This window comes from Oncorhynchus mykiss, chromosome 17 (assembly GCF_013265735.2).
Source record: "Oncorhynchus mykiss isolate Arlee chromosome 17, USDA_OmykA_1.1, whole genome shotgun sequence".
NCBI lineage: Eukaryota > Metazoa > Chordata > Actinopteri > Salmoniformes > Salmonidae > Oncorhynchus > Oncorhynchus mykiss.
In genome coordinates this window covers 28,310,832-28,332,870 of record NC_048581.1, presented here as the reverse complement: position 1 = coordinate 28,332,870, position 22,039 = coordinate 28,310,832, and the positions used below count along the sequence as shown (strand labels likewise).

General features: G+C 44.4%; 2 protein-coding genes across 22 annotated transcripts in view; one reads left to right on the top strand and one right to left on the bottom strand.

Annotated features, from left to right (window-relative positions):
* Positions 1-3,996: 3,996 nt before the first annotated feature.
* On the top strand, positions 3,997-4,733 carry LOC110493621 (cholecystokinin-like). Of its 2 annotated transcripts, none has more exons than XM_021567993.2 (2): positions 3,997-4,389; positions 4,536-4,733. In XM_021567993.2, the coding sequence occupies exons 1-2, from the start codon at positions 4,116-4,118 to the stop codon at positions 4,601-4,603; spliced, it is 342 nt and encodes a 113-aa protein (XP_021423668.2). In that variant the 5' UTR covers positions 3,997-4,115; the 3' UTR covers positions 4,604-4,733. The 2 variants fall into 2 exon arrangements, with proteins under 2 accessions (XP_021423668.2, XP_036804232.1); XM_036948337.1 differs by having other exon boundaries at positions 4,519-4,630.
* A 118-nt stretch (positions 4,734-4,851) lies between these two features.
* The window catches only part of LOC110493606 (trafficking kinesin-binding protein 1), a 40,089-nt gene continuing 22,901 nt past the window's right edge, over positions 4,852-22,039 (bottom strand). For 3 of the 20 annotated variants that reach the window (XM_036949592.1, XM_036949593.1, XM_036949594.1), the window contains 13 exons: positions 13,285-13,361; positions 12,963-13,112; positions 12,349-12,446; positions 12,103-12,211; positions 11,937-12,015; positions 11,572-11,702; positions 11,195-11,269; positions 10,734-10,945; positions 10,155-10,394; positions 8,941-9,305; positions 8,465-8,671; positions 7,900-8,008; positions 4,852-6,697 (listed from right to left, as the gene is read on the bottom strand). In XM_036949592.1, coding sequence (XP_036805487.1) covers positions 6,304-6,697; positions 7,900-8,008; positions 8,465-8,671; positions 8,941-9,305; positions 10,155-10,394; positions 10,734-10,945; positions 11,195-11,269; positions 11,572-11,702; positions 11,937-12,015; positions 12,103-12,211; positions 12,349-12,446; positions 12,963-13,112; positions 13,285-13,361 — 2,246 coding nt within the window. In that variant the 3' untranslated portion in view covers positions 4,852-6,303. Of the gene's footprint in view, positions 7,502-7,899; positions 8,294-8,464; positions 8,672-8,940; positions 9,306-10,154; positions 10,395-10,733; positions 10,946-11,194; positions 11,270-11,571; positions 11,703-11,936; positions 12,016-12,102; positions 12,212-12,348; positions 12,447-12,962; positions 13,113-13,284; positions 13,362-19,535; positions 20,113-22,039 lie in introns of those variants that run through there. The other 17 variants (XR_005036936.1, XM_036949596.1, XM_036949597.1 and 14 more) reach the window with 17 other exon arrangements.

The following is a 22,039-nucleotide window of genomic DNA, read 5'->3' as shown; positions in this document are numbered from 1 at the left end:
TAAAGTGGCTAGTGATACATTTATTACATCAATTTTTTTCATTATTAAAGTGGCAAGAGATGAGTCAGTATGTAGGCAGCAGCCACTCAATGTTAGTGGTGGCTGTTTAACAGTCTGATGGCCTTGAGATAGAAACTGTTTTTAAGTCTCTCGGTCCCCGCTTTGATGCACCTGTACTGACCTCGCCTTCTGGATGATAGCGGGGTGAACAGGCAGGGGCTCGGGTGGTTGTTGTCCTTGATGATCTTTATGGCCTTCCTGTGACATCGGGAGGTGTAGGTGTCCTGGAGGGCAGGTAGTTTGCCCTCGGTGATGCGATGTGCAGACTTCACTACCCTGTGGAGAGCCTTACGGTTGTGGGCGGAGCAGTTGCCATACCAGGCGGTGATACAGCCCGACAGGATGTTCTCGATTGTGCATCTGTAAAAGTTAGTGAGTGTTTTTGGTGACAAGCCTAATTTCTTCAGCCTCCTGAGGTTGAAGAGGCACTGCTGCGCCTTCTTCACCATGCTGTCTGTGTGGGTGGACCATTTCAGTTTGTCTGTGATGTGTACGCCAAGGAACTTAAAACTTTTCACCTTCTCCACTACGGTCCCGTCGATGTGGATAGGGGGCTGCTCCCTCTGCTGTTTCCTGAAATCCACGATCATCTCCTTTGTTTTGTTGACATTGAGTGTGAGGTTATTTTCCTGACACCACACTCCGAGGGCCCTCACCTCCTCCCTGTAGGCCGTCTCGTCGTTGTTGGTAATCAAGCCTACCACTGTAGTGTCGTCTGCAAACTTGATGATTGAGTTGGAGGCGTGCATGGCCACACAGTCATGAACAGGGAGTACAGGAGAGGGCTGAGAACGCACCCTTGTGGGGCGCCAGTGTTGAGGATCAGCGGGGTGGAGATGTTGTTACCTACCCTCACCACCTGGGGGCAGCCCATTAGGAAGTCCAGGACCCAGTTGCACAGGGCGGGGTCGACACCCAGGGTCTCGAGCTTAATGACGAGTTTGGAGGGTACTATAGTGTTAAATGCTGAGCTGTAGTTGATGAACAGCATTCTTACATAGAACAGCATTCTTACATATTCCTCTTGTCCAGATGGGTTAGGGCAGTGTGCAGTGTGATTGCAATTGCGTTGTCTGTGGACCTATTGGGGCGGTAAGCAAATTGGAGTGGGTCTAGAGTGTCAGGTAGGGTGGAGGTGATATGGTCCTTGACTAGTCTCTCAAAGCACTTCATGATGACGGAAGTGAGTGCTACAGTGCGATAGTCATTTGGCTCAGTTACCTTCGCTTTCTTGGGAACAGGAACAATGGTGGCCCTCTTGAAGCATGTGGGAACAGCAGACTGGGATAGGGATTGATTGAATATGTCCATAAACACACCAGCCAGCTGGTCTGCGCATGCTCTGAGGACGTGGCTGGGGATGCCGTCTGAGCCGGCAGCCTTGCGAGGGTTAAGACGTTTAAATATTTTACTCACGTGGGTTGCAGTGAAGGAGAGCCCGTAGGTTTTGGTAGTAGGCCATGTCAGTGGCACTGTGTTGTCCTCAAAGCGAGCAAATAAGTTGTTTAGTTTGTCTGGGAGCAAGACATCGCTGGTTTTCCTTTTGTAGTCTGTGATTGACTGTAGACCCTGGCACATACCTCTCGTGTCTGAGCTGTTGAATTGCGATACTACTTTGTATCTATACTGCCGCTTAGTTTGTTTGATTGCCTTGTGGAGGGAATAGCTACACTGTTTGTATGCGGTCATGTTTCCGGCCACCTTGCCCTGATTAAAAGCCGTGGTTCTCGCTTTCAGTTTTTCTCGAATTCTGCCATCAATCCACGGTTTCTGGTTGGGGAATGTTTTAATAGACGCTGTGGTTACAACATCACCGATGCACTTGCTAATAAACTCGCTCACCGAATCAGCGTATTTATCAATGTTATTGTCCGACGCTATACGGAACATATCCCAGTCCATGTGATCGAAGCAATCTTGAAGCGTGGAATCCAATTGGTTGGACCAGCGTTGAATAGACCTGAGCATTGGCGCTTCATGTTTTAGTTTCTGTCTATAGGCTGGGAGCAACAAAATGGAGTCGTGGTCAGATTTCCCGAAAGTAGGGCGGGGGTGGGCTTTATATGCGTTGCGGAAGTTAGAATAACAATGATCCAGGGTTTTGCCAGCCCAGGTTGTGCATTCGATATGCTGATAAAATTTAGGGAGCCTTGTTTTCAGAATAGCCTTGTTAAAATCCCCTGCTACAATAAATGCAGCCTCAGGATATGTGGTTTCCAGTTTACATAGAGTCAAATGAAGTTCTTTCAGGGCCGTCAATGTGTCTGATTGGGGTGGGATATACACGACTGTGATTATGATCGAAGAGAATTCTCTTGGTAGATAATGCGGTCGGCATTTGATTGTAAGGAATTCTAGGTCAGGTGAACAAAAGGACATGAGTTCCTGTATGTTGTTATGATCACACCACGTCTCGTTAATCATAAGGCATACACCCCCGCCCTTCTTCTTATCAGAGAGATGCTTGTTTCTGTCGTCGCGATGCGGGAAGAAGCCAGGTGGCTGTACCGAGTCTGATGACGTATCCCGAGTGAGCCATGTTTCCGTGAAACAAAGAAAATTACAATCTCTGAAATTTGCGAGTAGTATGCTCGGGAGCGGTGTGCCTGTCTACGGAGCCTGACCAGAAGGCCGCTCCATCTACCCCTTCTGCGGCACTGTTGTTTTCGGTCGCCGGCTGGGATCCGATCAATTATCCTGGGTGGTGGACCAAACAGAGGATCCGCTTCGGGAAAGTCGTATTCCTGGTCGTAATGTTGGTGAGTTGACGTTGCTCTTATATCCAATAGCATATCACTTTGGCTGTGGTATCCTTACAACAATTTGTGTTTTTTAAAATCATATGAATTTGAAAAATACACAGCTTCTAAATGTTACACCAGCCTTCGCTTTGGCTCCCTCTCCTGTCCAGCTCAGGCGTTTCGGCATCGCCGGCCTAGCTGCTGCCGAACCTACTGCTGGCAAACGGCCTTCACTCATCAATCCCGGACTTGTCTCGTCATTATTACACACACCTGGTTCCAATCCCCACTCTATCACTGTATATATACTCCGTCTGCCATTTGTCTTTGTCGGTCATTGTAAATGTTACTTGTTTTCCTGAGAGGAATCTCTCCTACTATTTCCTGAGTACGTTATATTTTGCACTTTGGGTTCGCCCTGGGCCTTTTTGATAAGGAAGATATATTTCGAGCACAACAGCGTTTGGGTTTCGACAGGCTTTGATCTATAGTGCTTAAACAAATTAAGTAGTTATAAACCTGCAACTGCATCCTGCCTACTCCTCTCTACAACAGTGACACTAAAGACTTTATTACATACAGAAGTTACTTCTTTAACAAAAATCTATAGGTAAACAACTCTGTTGTTCCCAGTCAAAGATGAAGGATGTACGTCATCATACACTGTCCACTTAAACCTTCCCCATCGGTTGTTTAGGTTATGCTTTCATGATATCAGTCATTATAATTTTACAACTAGGTCTATCTTAAGAACAACAGTAATTATATGGTGCCTTTGTGCTTCAAATGTGTTTCTAAGTAATGCACCACTTGCAACTTTTTCTATGGCCTTTCTAATGGTTGATCTATGGGTTTTATTGCATGTCAATGCAAGTGGAAGTTAGAGTTGGTGGACCTTGGCCTTGGTTACAGGTGTTATGACAGGGTTGTAGACTTTTGTAACAACAACCACTATTGAATATCTGAGTTATAATTTATTGTCTCTCATTTCCAGGTGAACTATTAAAATATTGATGCGCCCCATTCTGGCACCGAGCATCCATTACGCATGGAGTTTCCATCGTCTTTTTCAATCAATCAAGGGATCCATCTTGGACATTGTTATCAGATATTGCTCTTTTACCATATTGGCTACATAGACCTTTGTCTATAAAAGACCTGACATGGACAACTGGCAATATCATTCGCACTTGCCGACTTCGTTTTGTACTGTTACATACCTCTCACTTTCACACAAAAAAATTGCTTTTTGCATTCCCTACTTCTAATAATCTAAAGCTATATTGTAGGAAAACTCTTCTTCTGCATCCAGGCATGGCAATGAGTGGATTGTTGGTGTGCGTCCTCATGGCAGCGCTAGTAGGGGTTGGTTTGACATCACCCGTATCCAAGTCGGATGGCAACACCAAACAGGGTGGGATACTGCCACAGCTACTGGCCAGGAGGGAGGCAGTGAGGAATGCTGCGGAGAACATCGCTAAGCGGGAGCAAGACCCTCAAACGAGCATGGCACGGATGGAGAGGATGTCGCACCTGTCGGAGGACCAGCGCGAGTTCATGTCCAAGCAAATCATGCAGGCCATCTCAGGTAAGTGGTGGTGTCGAGTCAAGTGCGTGAGAGAGAGATGCCAACATCTACCATGGCAAATGTGAAGTGTATCGTTGTGCGCTTGAGCACTTTAAATGCACATTGAACTTTTCTGTTTGGTTCATGTAGGTTTGTATTGTTCGCAGAGATGAACGAGTGTCCGGACCGGGACTACCAAGGATGGGTAGACTTTGGACGGCGGAGTGCAGAGTAGAGATGTATCACATGCCAAATGAGGGACGTCTGCCTGCACTGGCGTTACTCAGGAATCCATCCCTATTTGAAATGTTTATTGGCTTATGTCATGAGTTTTGATTTTTATCCAAGTGTCAAAATAAACATGTTTGCGGTATATGTCTACGGACCTTTCTTGATTTCATGTAGGACATAGTCTAGGACAAGGCTTAATGTGTCTGGGGAAATCGGCCCTTAGAGTAGAAAAAGAACACGCATGCACGTGTGGCTGATGTAAATACAATGTACTTTTTAATGTACAAGTGGTACAATATGTACAACACTTACCTCTCAGTGATCATAACATAGAATTCAGCACAGAGTAGTCCATTTCAACATCTGAAATATATGTAGTGCTGTTTGGTTCATTTTCTTCTGAATTCAAATTGTCATAATTTGCTATCATTTTCCCTTTTGATATGCAGTATCCTACGCCTTTTATCTACAATTGATTGTCCAGACAGCTGAAAGAGCATCCAAAAAAAGCATGCAGTCCATGATCACTTGATCATCGTTTTTTCATACAACTCACTTTCATTATTCCTGATGACATGAATTACATTTGTACCAACAACACTTTAGTTTAAGCTCTGATAACACAGATCCAGCACATAGACTAGTGCCGAGACCTTTTACAGTCACTTTCTGTTGTCTTTGATACAGCATGATAAACTACCTGAATGCTTTTGGTGAGGTTCGACTAAATACAGAAGTTTACAATAATTGACAGCATTTCGAAGTAAAGCGTTTTACAATGACTTGCAGCAGGTGATGTTGTGTGATGCCATGTAAACACACAGTTCTGCGAGTGCTAAATGAGGACTTTTGAGTAAAGAGCAGAGTAGTATAACTCAGTGAATGTCAATAATGTCACAAACGTTCAGGAAGTAAAGTCAGTGTATCAATCTCTCTACCATTCTGTAATGGGGAGTGATTGAAGTGCTTGTGGTTTTACCACAGTAAAGTCAATGTGGTTAATACCCACAAATGCTTAATTTTCTAATAGCAGCTAATATGCAAAAGGAAATACTGAATTCCAGTGCATTATTGGATGATGAACTGGTCTGTTTGGTGGTGGTTCTTAAATAACGATACCTTGAATCTTTCCCAAAGTAATGAAAAGGTCATGTGATTGTATTTGATGGTAAAAAATATATATAAAAAAGCATAGCGGGCGGGGGGGGGGGGGGGGGGGCTTTAAAAAAAAAAGTGTAAAACCATCCGACACCCACGAAACACAGGTATAAAAAAGAAACGCATGTTTTTCTTTGATGTTTCTCATCTTTTTATCTTCAAAAAAAAAAAAAAAAAAAAAAAACCTTGCGCGTGTTCAAGCCAGCCGGACTGGTGATCAGGTGATTCTCCTGAGAATGATCATGACATCACACATTGTCGTGGAGACCTAGTATATACAATACATGAGTCCATTACAAAAAGAAGAGTGACTGTACACGTAACAGAAACTCAATGTATGGCTCTATGGTTCTCCCGAGGTTCCATTTTATGATGTATTGCTGTGGGCCCGAAACACAAAATGTCGGTGCAGTGGCATAGCCAGCATGTGGATTGAAGTCAATGAGGATTAAGGAGGAAGGGGCGAAGGAGTTTTCCCAGTCTTTCTCAGACTCTAGGTGGATGTCTGTATTTTCGGATTGCTTTTCTCTCCTCTTCGTTCTCTCTTCAGTCCACCACGCCTCGGGCTGCCACCTTGTGAAGTCCCAGACTCCTCAGCTTCTCTACCAGGTTGAAGCTGAAAATGTTCATTCTCCCTTCTTCCTCCATAATGCATGTTCCTCCACCCCGCTCTTCCTCTGCCGTTGTGGGCCGTGTGTGGGGTGTGTGTGGGGTCAGTTGGTGGTAAGGGTAGGGGAGGGTGGAGGCAGAGATGCCCTGCTCCTCCAGCAGCTTCAGGAGTCCCAGTGATAGAGGAGGTGCTGGGGTGGAGGTGGAGTGGTGGCCACCACCCTGGCTAGGGTCCAAGGTCAGCACACAGTGCTGCTGATTGGAAGAGGAGGGCGACGTGGGACTCAGATGCTCACAGCTCCCACGAGTGGACAGGCTGCGAGAGCAAAGGCTGTATATACAGGAAAAGAGAAAAATACCAATCAGACACAGGAGTTCTGTTAAATACAATAAATACATAGTGAGAAGCTTAGGAGCATTAGTAACAGTGCAGCATTAGTTAAGAGTGGTTAGTCAGTTTAGTTGCTCCCAGTGATGGATTACGCCTGTAAGGGTGGGTTAGAGATTGTGTTAGTCAGTTAGTTAGTCAGCCTGAGAACTGAAAAGAGGATTTCTGTTGGCTCATGCAGTTTACCTGGAAGAATCTGGAAGGGATCAGGAACTGTTAAGATGAGCACATGGGCCATGGTGTCCATGATAGCAAGCCAAGCAAGTGTGTGACATGTTGCTTACGAAGTAGATTCAAGATAATGGACCACATCCTTAATAGAGAAGCAGGCATTAAGATGTTGGAATGGGAGACCTGTGTGTATTAAAGTTTGAGTTACGTGTGCATCTTAATTTAAGATTTGACCCCAATAATCGAATACTAAACCTCAAAGTCATTTAAATAGACACAAGAACATCCATTTGTTTTATTCATAGAAGGTTGAAGCATTGTCGAAGCTGTGAGTGCATTCATTCACGTTACTTTGTAGTGGTGTTTGTTTAAGGCTCTAGCGTGGGGTATGATCAATAGTTTTGCTTCCGGGTTGAGTGGGGTCAGAGTTAGAAGGGGCATGGTTTAGAAAAGTTAGGGGATTACATATGGGATTTTCCTGCATCATTGCCACTCTGTCCGTGCCTTTGGCACTTACTTTGCCTAGGAAGCCCCCTTTAGAGCTGGAGAAAGTGCTTGGACCAGCGTTTCCTACCACTGAGGGGAGAGACATGGGGTAAGGAGAGACGGATTGAGTAAGGGAGGAGAGAAGGACTGCTATACACACACAAAGTAGCAAGGTACCTTTGAGGAGAAAAATGGGGCAGAAAAGCTGCTGTTTTGAGAGTCTTTTGTCGTCATATTGTAAATTACATTACACGTCATTACCAGTATTCATTGTCACCATAAATACGCTCTTAGTAAATACCAGACAAAAAACATGTAACTTTATGCACTTGACTGTATGCTGCTTTCTAGGCCAGGTCTCCTTTGAAAAAAATATCTTAACGGCCTTCCTGGTTAAATAAAACAAACATCAAATAAAATGTGAAACCGGACTGTAAAATAAAGTGTAACCAATGAATAGGTGTGTGTGAGGGACTCGCAGATCTTACCTGGTGGAGAAGGAGGGGAGCAGGAGGGATGGGTGGTGGCGCCGACAGGTGGTGACGGTGTGGGTGGGAGGGGTCTGGGGTAGGTTGGGGCCAGAGGATGGAGGAGTGACTGTGGGTGATGGACACACTTAACACAACTACACACAAACACAACAACACACAAAGCTACTCACAATGGATGAGGAAAATCCCAGAGCCACCCACCACACGACACAGATGGGAGAATGTATGATATACAACGACAGTATGAGTTGGAATGACACAAACTGTTTAGTAACATAACACCTACCACACAGGTGAACTTAGGGGGATATGGACCACAGTAGACATGTTATCCAAATAGAAGGTTCCAGTGTCAATGCCTGATCGTTCTCCCTTACCCAATCTGACGGACCTAAAGAGTTCCGTCGGAGGGAGAAGGGAGAATGATCAGATTTCCACACCAGACTAGATGGACCAGAGGAATGAGTGTGTAATGTGTGTGTATGTGTGAGTGTTCTCACTCACAATTGAGACCCTATCTACTAAATTCAACTAAACACTACCCTGTGGCCTCTTTTCTTACCCATGGTGCCATGGGCTCCAGCAGCCAGGCCATGGGAGAGCTGTAATAGGTCAGGCTCGTCCTCCTCCAGGTCATTGAGGCTGTAGACGTGTTGGAGGTCAATCTCCAGCTCCCGGAAGTCTTTGGTGAGGACCCCCGGGCGAGGGTGCAGGATACCTCCCAGGTTGGGCGTGGCCAGCTGCTGCCAGTGGTGCAGGGTCACTGAGCCTGGGGTGCAGAGGAAGTGTGATATAGTCAACATTGTTGCATGTTGGGAATAACACATTTGTTTATGTAATAACCTGTATATCTCTAATCATGCATATTCTTCAGATTGAAAGAAGGAAATAATTGTAAAGAGTGTCTAATTTCAGCTGTGAAGTCTACATTCATAGTTTCACTTGAAACTGAGTCCATCGACCTTAGGCAAGTTACCGTAAAACTAACAGTTGAGTTACCGCTATGAACACACACAGGGTCTCCCCGTCCCTCCTCACCTTCCAGGGGCTTGACAATCTGCAGGCGGTCAGGTAGGTAGGAGCGCGAGCCCCCCGATCCGGCCGAGGAGTGCAGCGAGCTGCCATTGGAGTAGTTGGTGCCTGTCGACGCCACCGAGCTGGACACCAGGCTGTCGTTGGGCGTAAGGAACCCGCTGGAGCCCAGCTCGCCCACCCCCTCACCCTTCTCGCTGCCCCGCTGGCAGGCGGCGGCCAGGGCGCGGAGTTTGCGTTCACGCTCCACCTCAAAGAAGGGGCGCTCTGAGGCATGGCTCTGCTGGCGGTCAGATAAACAGCGGAGGGCGGCTTCAAGGTCCTGGCCTCCAGGCATGCCCGGCATACCCAGGCGCTTAGGGCCACTTACACTGAGATCAGAGAGAAATAAAGGCAGGTTAATGATATACTGCACACTGTTGATGCACTAACACTCAGAGCAGAGGAGGTAGGATAGGTTTTGAATACAAATACACTGCTGTTATTAGTACACACCGACCAGAGAAGTATAAGTTGTATGTTTGAACATGTATGAAGGACAGTCCATTAATATACTATGGAAAAGCATTTCACTGTTAGTCTACGCCTGTTGTCTGCGAAGTATGTGACAAATACAAATTCATTCGAAAAGTGAATACTCTGTGTGTCTGAGGTCTGTAGACTATGAGAGTTAATGTGATTCACACATATACCCATAAATACCCATGTACACTCCCGGTCAAAAGTTTTAGAATGCCTAATCATGTAGTAACCAAAAAAAGTGCTAAATAAATCAAAATATATTTTATATTTGAGCTTTTTCAAATAGCCACCCTTTGCCTTGGTGACAGCTTTGCACACTCTTGGCATTCTCTCAACCAGCTTCATGAGGTAGTCACCTGGAATGCATTTCAAATAACAGGTGTGCCTTCTTAAAAGTTAATTTGTGGAATGTCTTTCTTTTAATGTGTTTGAGCCAATCAGTAGTCTTCTGAAAAGGTAGGGGGGTATACAGAAGATAGCCCTATTTGGTAAAAGACCAAGTCCATATTATGGCAAGAACAGCTCAAATAAGCAAGGAGACACGACAGTCATTATTTCATGCTATTTAATAGTTTAGGTCTTCACTATTATTCTACAATGTAGAAAATACAAAAAAAGAAAAGAAAAACCCTTGAATGAGTAGGTGTTCTAAAACCTTTGACCTGGAGTGTATATTTACACGCGGTTGCCAGTCTCACCTGCTGTCCTCAGTGTGTGCCATCTCTGCCAGTCTCGATACGGCACTAGGTGGTTTGTCCTCCAAGGTGAGGCTGGCGCTGTCTGAGCCGTAGTAGCTGGTACGGGGGGTGGAGGCACGGCTGGAGCGCAGCGACACAGGGCTGGAGCCGGGCACCTGGCTGGGGGAGTGGCACCGCGACCGCAGCCTCGACGCTTGGTTCACCACCTTCACCGTCTCAAACACGCGCCACGGGTGATTCCTTTGACAACCATAGATAAACCATATGGATTAGTGGTGGTGACAAAGTGCCTTGTAGTAAGTCTAACATTTCAATGTTTATGTCAGTGTATTTCTGCTTGAATATTCGATCTCCTTTAGTGTATTTCTGGAAACATTGTATTTGACTTATTCTATATTTTTCATCAATAGATGTGCTTTGTTATGTCATGCTGTCTTTGTTCAATCAAACATACTTGATAACACTTCACCTCTGGCACATAACTGACATACCGGTATTGTCATTCAACTGAGCTTAACAGGTTGGAAAAAGCACATTGTCCCTGGTGTTTTATGTTTTCACAGTGACATCATCACTCACTTGTACTCGGTAGGGGCGGGGACATCCAGGCCCTTGCGGAAGGTGCCCTCTATCTCTGCTGCCAGGGAGTCCATGGGGAACACGGCTGATAGGGAGCTGTAGCGCTGCACCGTGCTGTTGGGCAGGCTCTTGTTGCGCAGGTTCTTAATGTCCTCTCTGGCCTCCCGTAGCATGTCCTCACACTCTGAGTACTTGTCCTGCAGGTAGTTTAGCTGCAGCCAGGGAGTGCCAGAGGTCAGTTAGATACACATTGCTACTGTGGTTATTTACAAGCTTGCCTTGAGGCACAGATCTAAGATCAGCTTAGCCTCCTCAAATCATTGCATTAACAATAAGGGGGAAAAGCCAAAAACAGACCTTAGATTTGTGTTAAAGAGCAACTTTATCCTACTAGTTATAGATAGCTCATTGGAGGGTAATGAGCTGTGGATTGTTGGGAGAGTGTGGAGGGCGTGTCTTACCTCTGATTTGAGCTGTGATTGGCTCTCCCGTGAGGCACTCAGGTGCTGGGTCAGCTCTTCGTTGTCAGTGGTGAGCTAGAGGAACAGAGTGGAGAGTTAATACCATGATCGTATCAGTGATACTGTATCCCAACTTGATACTGTAGATTCCAACTTCAGTGCACATGTAAATATTTAATGTACTCCCTTATAGAAGTGTTCGGTGTGGGTGAGTCTTGAGTCTTTTGTCCTTGTGGAACCTCAAGGCATGAGAGGAGTGCCATGTCAACTCTGTGTGTGTGTGTCCGTGCACTGCATGTGTGTGTGTGTGTGTGTGTGTCTGGGTATGCATTTAGGTGCGTGTATGCCGTTGCCTCGTTGTGTCTGTGATCACTCACCCTTTTGCAGCGTGCCTGCAGGTCGACTATTTGTGCGAGCAGGGAGCTGATCTCCTCCTGCTGCCTGAGGGTGTCCTCCACCTTACGGGCCAACTCATCAGACAGGTCCACCACCTGCTTATTCACAGAAGCTGGGGGATGGAGGGAGGTAGAACAAAAAGATTGGAGGGAGAGAAGGAGAGAACACGATAGAGAGAGAAAAAGAGGGAGAGAGACGGAGAGGGTTAGTATGAATACACAGTACGAACACATATACTGTTTTCACTGTATTCACCCACTCACCAATTACCTCTCCCTCAGGAACACAGTAATACCGTATACCTTAACAAATATGCATAGTATTACACTGTAGTACATATACTTACTGAGTTCCTCCACACACACCATCATCAGCTCCTGCTCTTGTTCCTCATAGTTAGCGGTCTCTGACGTCAGTTCATTGGCCTGTGGAGTAGCAACATCAATTGCATTAGCAAGTTTCCAATCCACTTCAATGACTTCAGGTATTTGGAAGTAGTCAGTGTTCCACACCTCACAGCGCAGTTTGAGGTTCTCCTCCTCCAGACCTTTGAGTTTCTGCTGTATGAAGTCATAATTGACAAAGTTACTGAGGGAGTTAGACGACTCGTTCCTCTTCATTCTGAAAACCAGGAGAGAGGGAGAAGGCGGTCAGAATTTAAGTCTTACGTTTACCTGCCAAAGTTGTGCTGATATGCCTGAGGGCATGTACAATGTGTATGTGTACTCTGCAGTGTATGTGTGTGCGCGTGTACTCACAGTGCATGTGAGTCGGAGGCGTTCTCGATCTCCTCTGTGCTGGCGTACAAGTGGAGCAGGTCGTCTCTCATGGAGAGCTCATGTCGCAGCTGGGCTATCTGATGAATTGGAACCAGGAAGCAGGGTCAGAGTACTGAACTAGGATCTATCATGTAAAGTGGTCCCCATTCCTGGTCCAGGCGAGTTACCAGGTGTGCAGGCTTTTGATCCTGCCTAGCATTAATGCAATGATTCAAGTGATACAAGGTCTAAATCAAAGTTGAACCAGCTGTGTTAATGCCGGACTGGAACTAAAGACAACATACGATGAATTGGAACCAGGAAGCAGGGTCAGAGTACTGAACTAGGATCTATCATGTAAAGTGGTCCCCATTCCTGGTCCAGGCGAGTTACCAGGTGTGCAGGCTTTTGATCCTGCCTAGCATTAATGCAATGATTCAAGTGATACAAGGTCTAAATCAAAGTTGAACCAGCTGTGTTAATGCCGGACTGGAACTAAAGACAACATACGCTGTATGTATTTTCTCTCGCTAAATGCTATGCTCCAGTACTACTGTATTCTGTCTGTAATAGGTGAGATAAATCAAAGCAGGACCACAGTGATGGTTTCATACCTCTTCCTTAGCGATCTCCAGCTGTTCGTCCATTAACTCATTCCGTGCCGTTAGATCCCGATTCTGCTTGAGCAGTGATTGGCCGATCCGGGCCGCCAACTCGAGGTCCCGCTCTTTCTGCAAGACGACAGCGGTTTGATGTTCTTCATTCTGTGATGTAGTTACAGTCTAGTTTCTAGTAGAAGACTCGTTTATCATTCTAGCAACATGCTTATGGCTGATGACTATCGTGATTTGCTCAAATCTATAATATACTCAGGTACACGTTATTCAATTTGATGAAGGGTTCACTTATGAAAACTATCCCCTTATATTTACTTACCTCTTCCAGTAGGTGGGTGACAGCCTCGATGTCATGGTACGTCTTAGTGACCTGGCCCACTCTCTCTGAACACAGCACTGTAGGTGGGAGATGGGGAATGGAGGAAGAAAAGAAAGATACCTGGTTAATATATGGTTCACTGAAAAGTAAGAGAGGCCATTGGACAGTGAATTATTGGGACAGTATAGAGACAGTAACATTCTGGTTAGAAACTTAAATTAGTCACAGGAGCTAAGATAATTTCTGGTGTACACTGACCACAATATCGGGAAGTAAATCTTTGACAGGTAAAAGCTAACTGCCCAGGTCATTATTGTCCCGCAACTATGTCCTCTCTTATCCCCTCTCGTTCAGTGAATGACTCACGGTCAACAACAGTTGAAAGGAAACAGACCGGGACACTGACCGCCGCATAGCCAGTCAGTCAGAGCTTATCCTCTTAGCCTGAGCCTCATTACAGGGATAAGACCCATCTCTCTCTTCCCCTCTGATATAAATATACCTCAGCACAAGCTGCTGTAGAAAATGGTAATGAGAACAGTTAACTCCCAGTAGGAAGTCGGGCTGGATATCTATGGCCGTGATTATAGAAAGGTCTGGTTATAGGCAGGTCAGTTTGTTTACTGGTTTGTGAATGGACACCGCAACCGTGTTCAGGACTGATGGGCGGGTCAATAGTGGTCATCCTGTTTAGAAGCTGAGTCATCATGGAGTTACAGTTGATGCTTCGTTTGTCATAGTAATCATTCTGGTGACCTTAAGAAGGGGGGCCCATGGTTTCTATGCAAGGCCTCATCTCCAAATAATCCAAAAATATGTTTCTATCCCGACCAATCAGCCAGGACTTTCAAGTTGACATTTATTTTCATCAGCATACATCCTGCAGATGTAGTCTCGTGCAGGTACATACCATTAAAAATCTCCCTTTGATCAAAAGCCTGGCTGGCACCAAGGAGATGAGGTACTCCTCAGTACTGTACAGTAGATTCAAATCATTAAAGTGAGGGGCAGCATTTGGCTGAAAATGAGGTGACTGTAACAGCATCCATGAGCCAATTATTCAATGGAATGAAATGGTCCTGGGCCGGATCTACTGTATGCCTACAGTCATTAATCATGTGAACCCTTTAAGAAAATAGTGTGTGTCCTTGTTTAGAGGTGATGGGGGTCTGCAGCGTGGGGGAAAAAAAGAGATATAGGGAGAGCAATTGAGAAGGAGAGAAACAGAGAATTAAATAAAAGGAGGAGAGAAAGAAAGAGTGAGAGAGAAAGAGAAATAACATCTTGTTCTAGGATACTGAGACCGGTCCACAGAAGCGGGTGGTGGTTGAGTTGGATCCAACGGCTTCCCGCAGCACTGGGCACGGGCACTAGCAGACTGCAGCTACAATGCCAACCTAACCCCTGCAACAGACAGAGCTGCTACTTATGCACCAAAAGAAGTGCCAATACGTTGCAGGTCATTTGTTTATCGCTGAGTCTACAATGATACATTCCTACAGTACAGTATATCATAAAGACAAAACCCTAATTGTGTTCTTTATTAAGACGAACATTCTGTAAAATACCCTGGAATAGCCTAATCTGGACAATCAGTTTGATCAGGTAGCCTACCATTTTCAATGGTAGAGCAGAGCAAGGGTGTCCAGTTTTCAATAATAAGATTACATAGCCACATGGATAACTGACCCTAAGTAAGTATAGCTTCCTAAAACACTGCTGTCCTAACTGGGATAGGCGAACTGCTAATGTTCCCATCTGAAACTACAATTAAAATAGCTTCCTCCATAGAACAAAAGGCACATTTTCTAATATAGATAGGCCTTATTCAATTAAAGTAACTTCCTAGAACAAAGACTAATTATAAAATCGGGCCACTACAATTGAAATAGCTCTATCCATGTAACAATTCCTAATTGTACTATTATCAAAATAGATTCATCCATAGAACTTAAAATCCAATGGTTATATGGTCATTTACTGGGAGTACATACTTATGGAAATGCTAAATCCCCATTTAGCTTCCCCAATAGCTTCTCAATCTTTACAAGCTTATAGACTGGACTACTTTCCAGACAAGAAAGGGGTATTTAATTCAGACACACTGCAGATAGAACATTGTGTTGAACTATCAAGAAGAACTAATGCTGAATTTGTATCTAGATGTTAACTTATTTTCTTAATTTATTTTCACAGTGTCAAGCTTTATTGATTTCTTTGGAAAGAAAATGTTTCAAGAATGATGAAATCTGAGTGGACTATCCCTTTTAAAGCTATGCCACAGTACAGTAGTTGATTGACTGTCTGTGAGCAATACATACTGTACTATATTACCCACTAAGACCACACTATCCTAGCTCAATGTACCCTAACCGAGAGGGTTCAGAGTGGATCCTGTACAGTACATAGGAGCCTACAGGATCAACAGGGATCCATAGGGATCAATCCCACAAGCTCAACTCTGTCAGTCTGATTCTCGCATCACTACAGACGTTATCATAAGCCTTTCTCCCAATCTTCTTGGAACGTCCATTCTGAGGCATTAGGCTACTAATACAGGGCAGGCCATTGTATGGGCCTGGGACAGATTGCAGAAACTTGCACGTGACATCACAATACCTATGTCTTCCTGCCCTGAATCCGTTTAGCTGTGTGGTGCCGGGGTCAGGGAGAAAGAGACAGCCAGTACAACAATGTCCTGCCTAGAGGGTCATTGAGGCCTACTATGAATGCTTTTAGGCAGTATAGAGCCAGTGAATCTCAATATTGAACTTGGGTCTATAAAACATTAAAACCCAATTGACTATTTGGTCTGAAATATTAGACCTCTACGTAATCTATTAAATATATTAGACCTCAACAAATATATCCGGCCTCTAGCTATACATAATTTATGATTACATCATTAGCCTAGTTAATTCCACGTAATACTAAATGACGACAAGGGAGATAAGAAATCATAATTTGTGGCAGAAACTGCACCCAGGTTAAAGTTTCTGCCCGTCTGTGGTGTAGGCAGCCCTGAGGACATCATCATCAAATCCCTTGAGTATCAGTGCCTACAGATTACAGCTGTACTGTACTTGTGTAATGAAATATTATAAATCATCCAATTTTATTTAGCCATTGTGTAACCGTCATGTAACGCCAGAGATTTTCTAGAAAAGTCTGTTCGTTTTCTGGGTCTGTGCCAGCATCTATGCCAGTGTCGCAGTGCACTGACAGAAAAGGTGCCAGCCAGCCAGCACGCTGCCCGTTCAGACAAAGGACCAAATGGAGGCTGAAAAGAAAGACATTCTCTAGCTGAAATAGGCCACTTCTTAGCAACTATATATCAGTGTGTCAAACCAGGGTGCCCCTTTAATCTGCAAGTCAAACCCTTGATAGTTTACAGTAATTTCTGATCTATATTGATTGCAAAGAATTGATCTAGAATATTCTGAGGTAGAATGAATAATCTGCCGTATTCTTATTTCATATACTCATTATTATACTGTAGTAGTATCATTCTAGATTTTTTGTTTATTTGTGCCATATGTAACTCTGTGTTGTTGTTTGTGTGGCACTGCTTTGCTTTATCTTGGCCAGGTCACAGTTGTAAATGAAAACTTGTTCTCAACTAGCCTGCCTGGTTACATTTTTTATTTTACCTTTATTTAAACTAGGCAAGTCAGTTAAGAACAAATTCTTATTTTTAATGACGGCCTAGGAACAGTGGGTTAACTGACTGTTCAGGGGCAGAATGACAAATAAAGGTGAAATAAAATTATACACTCGGTGGCCAGTTTATTTGGTACACCCATCTAGTACAAAGTCGGACCCCCCTTTGCCTCCAGAACAGCCTGAATTCTTTGGGGAATAGACATGTTACTCAGTTGGTATCAAGGGACCTAACATGTGCCAGGAAAACATTCCCCACACCATTACACCACCAGCCTGTACCGTTGACACCAGGCAGGATGAGGTCATGGGCTAATGCTGCTTACGCCAAATCCTGACTCAGCATGACGCAACAGGAACCGGGATTCGTCAGAACAGGCAACATTTTTCCACTCCTCAATTGTCCGGTGTTGGTGATCACGTGCCCACTGGAGCCGCTTCTTGTTTTTACCTGATAGGAGTGGAACCTGATGTGCTCATCTGCTGCAATAGCCCATCCCTGACAAGGACCGACGAGTTGTGTGTCCCAAGGTACTGGAACCAGTGCGCCTGGCACCGACGATCATGCCACGCTCAAAGTTGCTTAGGTCACTCGTTTTGCCCATTCTAACATTCCACCGAACAGAAACGGAATGTCTCCATGCCTGCTTTATATAGCAAGCCACGGCCACGTGACTCACTGTCCGTAGGAGAACCATTTTCGTGAACGGGGAGGTGTACCTAATAAACTGGCCTTACATTACCTTTAAATTAAGCATATAGGAATACCTATTTCTTAATTGCTCAACACAGAATGTGCACATTCCTCATATTATTTGGAGAAAATATACTTTCTATTTTATTCAGGTTTGTTCAATTGTATTCTTCATACTATGAAATAATATAAAATAATGCCACAGAATTCTAAGCAAATCTTGTCTGCTAAATGAACAAGTGTAGCCCACAGCCATTTGACATAGCCAGATCAGGGCCTAACATAAGGACAACTCCGTATGCTATTCTGTTCTTCTGAAAGAGACTACATTTTATTCATATCATGCTTCTTTAGGCCTGTCTAAAATAAATAATGGATTTATTGTGAAGGTGTCGGATTTATTAGACTTTTTAAATAGATGTTCCAAAGGTCTGCATCAGTGGCTTGTAGGCTATGTATGGAAGCCAGGAGATGCTAAATATGTTTATGTTAATTAACAGACAATTACCATGAGACCAAAAGTTATTTGCTTGACAATCACCGGCTAACAAAATGTTGTGACCGCCACGGCCATAACCCAAACCTTTGCTTCATGTTCACACCCTGATCAAAACCTAACCCGAATCATCAGAATCTCATGTGTGTTATTCCAGTGTGTATGATGTGTAATATGATGGTTTGTATTCTGTGTTTTCCTCAGGTGTATAATATACTGTAACCCAGCATATGGAATATTGCTAGAGGCACTGAGTGAAGACAATTAACTAGGGTGTGAATCTAGGGCATCATCATGATACCTGCCACATTGAAGGCCCATAACAGAATAGCATGGTTGGGACCAGCTTGTCATTTCATCAATTTAGGGCATGAATTGAAAATTCTATTAAATGCCCACTGAAACAATTATGGAAAATGACCCAATTCAAACATGAGGGGTTGGTTCAATTTCTTAATTTAAGATATGATAGATCCCATCTTTACAAAACATTGTTCTCGTCAGGGCAATTGGACAGTACTAGAACATACTCACTGGGCAAAAACTGGTTGAATCAACCCTTGTTTCCTGTCATTTCAACCCAAAAGAATCGATATGACGTCGTCAACGTGGAAAACTAATTGGATTTGCAAAATGTCATCAATCGTAAGGGCATTTAGACACCCAACTTTTAACATAAATCCAATAGCATGTGAAATGTATTTTTAACCAAACTGACGTCTGTGCCGAGTGGGTAGCCAGTACTTCCATGTTTTTGACCTTCATATTGAGTCCTAAAAGTCCACAAACCTTTTCCAGCCAGTCTGTCTACTGCAGCCCAAAGTCAATGACACTCAAAGGCACAGAGACAATACACCACAGAAAACACTGCTGCTGCTGACGGAAAACACACAAACTGCTGCTAGGAACACACACTGTGGCACAGTGACCTTCACACTCTATGAGGAGAACTGCAAGCTCAGGATACCTGGCAGCCCCTGTTCACTGGAGGTAAGTTACACATTTGGCATATGTGACTTCAATGACTCAAAAGTCAGATCAGGCTTCAGATATTCATATACACACATACAGCCAGTCAATAACCTAACCATGTGTTACTGCATGTGAATGAAATCACAGCTGAAAGAACCATTCATACAACAAAGAATTCATGCATAAGCACCTTCCCAGCCATACCGTCACTCACTTAGCTTGACTGTAACCTGCACAGATTCTACAATATGTTAACAGCACAGCAACACAGCCAACAAGACAGATTTATGGCTGCAGAATCCCCCTGATCGCCTGCAACTCCCTCCTTTTCCCCTCTCTCAACCTCCTCCATTGCTCCCTCGATCCTTGCTCCTCTCCCAATCACTCCATCTTCTCTGTCCGTCTCTCATCCTCCCTTTACCCCCTCACCTTGCATCAGTTCCCTGCACAGAATCTCCTTATTGTGTAGCTTTCCTCCCTCCTCCACCTCCTCTTCTTCCTCCTCCTGGCTCCCGTGGCCGCTCTCCTTCTCTTCCTCCTCCTCCTCGGAAGCAGAGGAGCTCCACACCTCCATGGTGACCGGACAGAAGCTCTCTTCCATCCCTCCTTCTGTTATATCGCTCTATTTATTCTTGTTCTTCTGTTCCCCGTTTCAGCTCTATGCTCGTTCCAATAAGCCGAAGCTCCGTGGCGCATTCAAAACAGTATCCTCCTCTGTGTGTCCCTGTGACTGTGTGGGTATGTGTTACGTGTGTGAGAGGAGACTGAGCTGTCCTTAGTGTTAATATGTAATCCCTCTGGCTGGGAGGTCCATCTGCTGTCACCCTCTTGCTTATATCGACCTGGCCACACTGGACTGTGGGAACGCAGAAAGAGAAGGAGCGGTGTCGGAGGTAGATTTGAGACCAGAACGACGCATAAAAAGCTAAAATAGATCATACCCAACTTTGCCTAAGAACTATACATATAGAAATGCAAGTCTTTAATATAAAACACAATACAAAATTATAATCTGGTTTAGCGAGAGAATGCGCTTAGTACCCGCATCCCCGTGAGGCAGAGTGAGATGGTACGCTCCAGCCAAGGCCATGACTGTTATCTTCCTGCACACATAATATTGGTGCAGACTGAGCCACACCCCCTTCTAGAGGGAGAGGGATGCAACACTGATACTGTACAAACAGACTGGGATTGTAAATCGACTGTTGATGTTTGTGTGGAGAGAGGATAGGTGTCTGAGAGGGAAAGTAGTATATGAATTGACGTCAAGCTGGGTTTTCAGCAGGGCCTCTCAATTTACTGAGCTTTTTAGTATGTTAGCACAAACCTCACATGCACAGTAAAATAATGCAAACACAATAGTGAATGTACAAACTGGAGAGATGCCCATTGTTTTCATGTTTTGCAAATAATGGTCTGTATTGACAGAGTTAAAATAAAGTAATCCCAAAGTACTAAAGCTGCTTATTTCACATCAACTGATATGTGGAAAAACAATATATCAGATATATGCCAGGTATGCTTTATTGACATATACCAACTTTGTATAGGGAAAAACACATCCCTGAAGTCAGGCCTTCATCACCACCAACCATCATCATCACTTCATCCACCCAGTGCCCTCCCTGTTGCTACCCTGGCACTCAAGTGTTCTCTCCCAATCAAATATTAACCTCCCCTTCATAAATGTTTCACCCGCAGGCGGTTTCTTTCAGGTCGAGTGCGGCACGCAAGGGGAGGCTGGGACACAACTTTCACTGTCTCCCCCTTCTCTTTTCCTTTCGCTCTTTACACCCCCCTATCCCGTTTCATCCCCCTATCCACGTCGCTTTCCTACCAGGGTTGTGTACACAGCACCCCAACACGACGCATTAGCCAGCCAAGACAAAATGGAGGCTGCCAGCTCCCTAAAAATATCAGCCCATCCAATACAAGTGGACTTCCTTACCCTTCCAAACCGAACTGATTAATTCAGTTAACAGAAACCGGTCTCTGCTACAATAGGATTTGTTGAGTCACCGTATTAGAAAGACAATGGAAAGTTAAGATTAAGCTAGGGCCAAGATGGCTAAAGAAGGCTACAGTACAGAATATACACGGTCAGGCCCTTTGTCTCCAATAAAAAGTGCACCACACCAAAGCTCATTAAAAGCTGTGTAGTAGTAAAGTTTGTTAACATTTTCCTCACATTATCTATGACAAAGCTGACGTTTTTGCAAAGGCATGAAATAACACGTACCATAAGCACTAAGCAGTCATAATTAGCTGACTGATTTGACACAGTCATGACTATGCCAACCTAGCCATTGTTTTGTTTTTTTTTTGTTTTTGTATTCAATATTTTATACATACAATACAATATACTGGCAGTGAAGCCGCTCAACAACTACATCGCATTAGTCGTCTAACAGACTCCCATCCAGAGTGACACACAGAAGCAACCAGGGTCAACGCCCTGCTCAAGGGCACGTCGACAGATCTCCCACAAGGTCAAAAACGGGGACCTGAACCAGTGATCCATCAGCCACCGGCCCAAGCCGTCCTCCCCCCACAGTTCCCCAAGAACTGCCCCTCAACCATCTGGGACCCCCCACACAGTCCCACACCCCAGCCTAGCCATTATTAGAGTGCATAAAATAGCACTGCAAAGCAACCTGACAATGTTATATTGACATAAAATGATGTCAGTTATCATTACTTATGTAATATCATACTAATAACAGTGGAAGGATCAAGTAAAATGTTACCAAGAGCTGCTATTCATGGACAAATCCATTCTGCCTCCGCAGATATGGACAAAAACACAAGTTGCTAGTCAATATTGACACAAGAAACCACTTTGCACTGATATCACTTCCTTGCAATCAACCAATGGAACGCAGTTCACAGTTCAATATTTGACAAAGATGAAAGAACACACCCTTAGAGGTCAA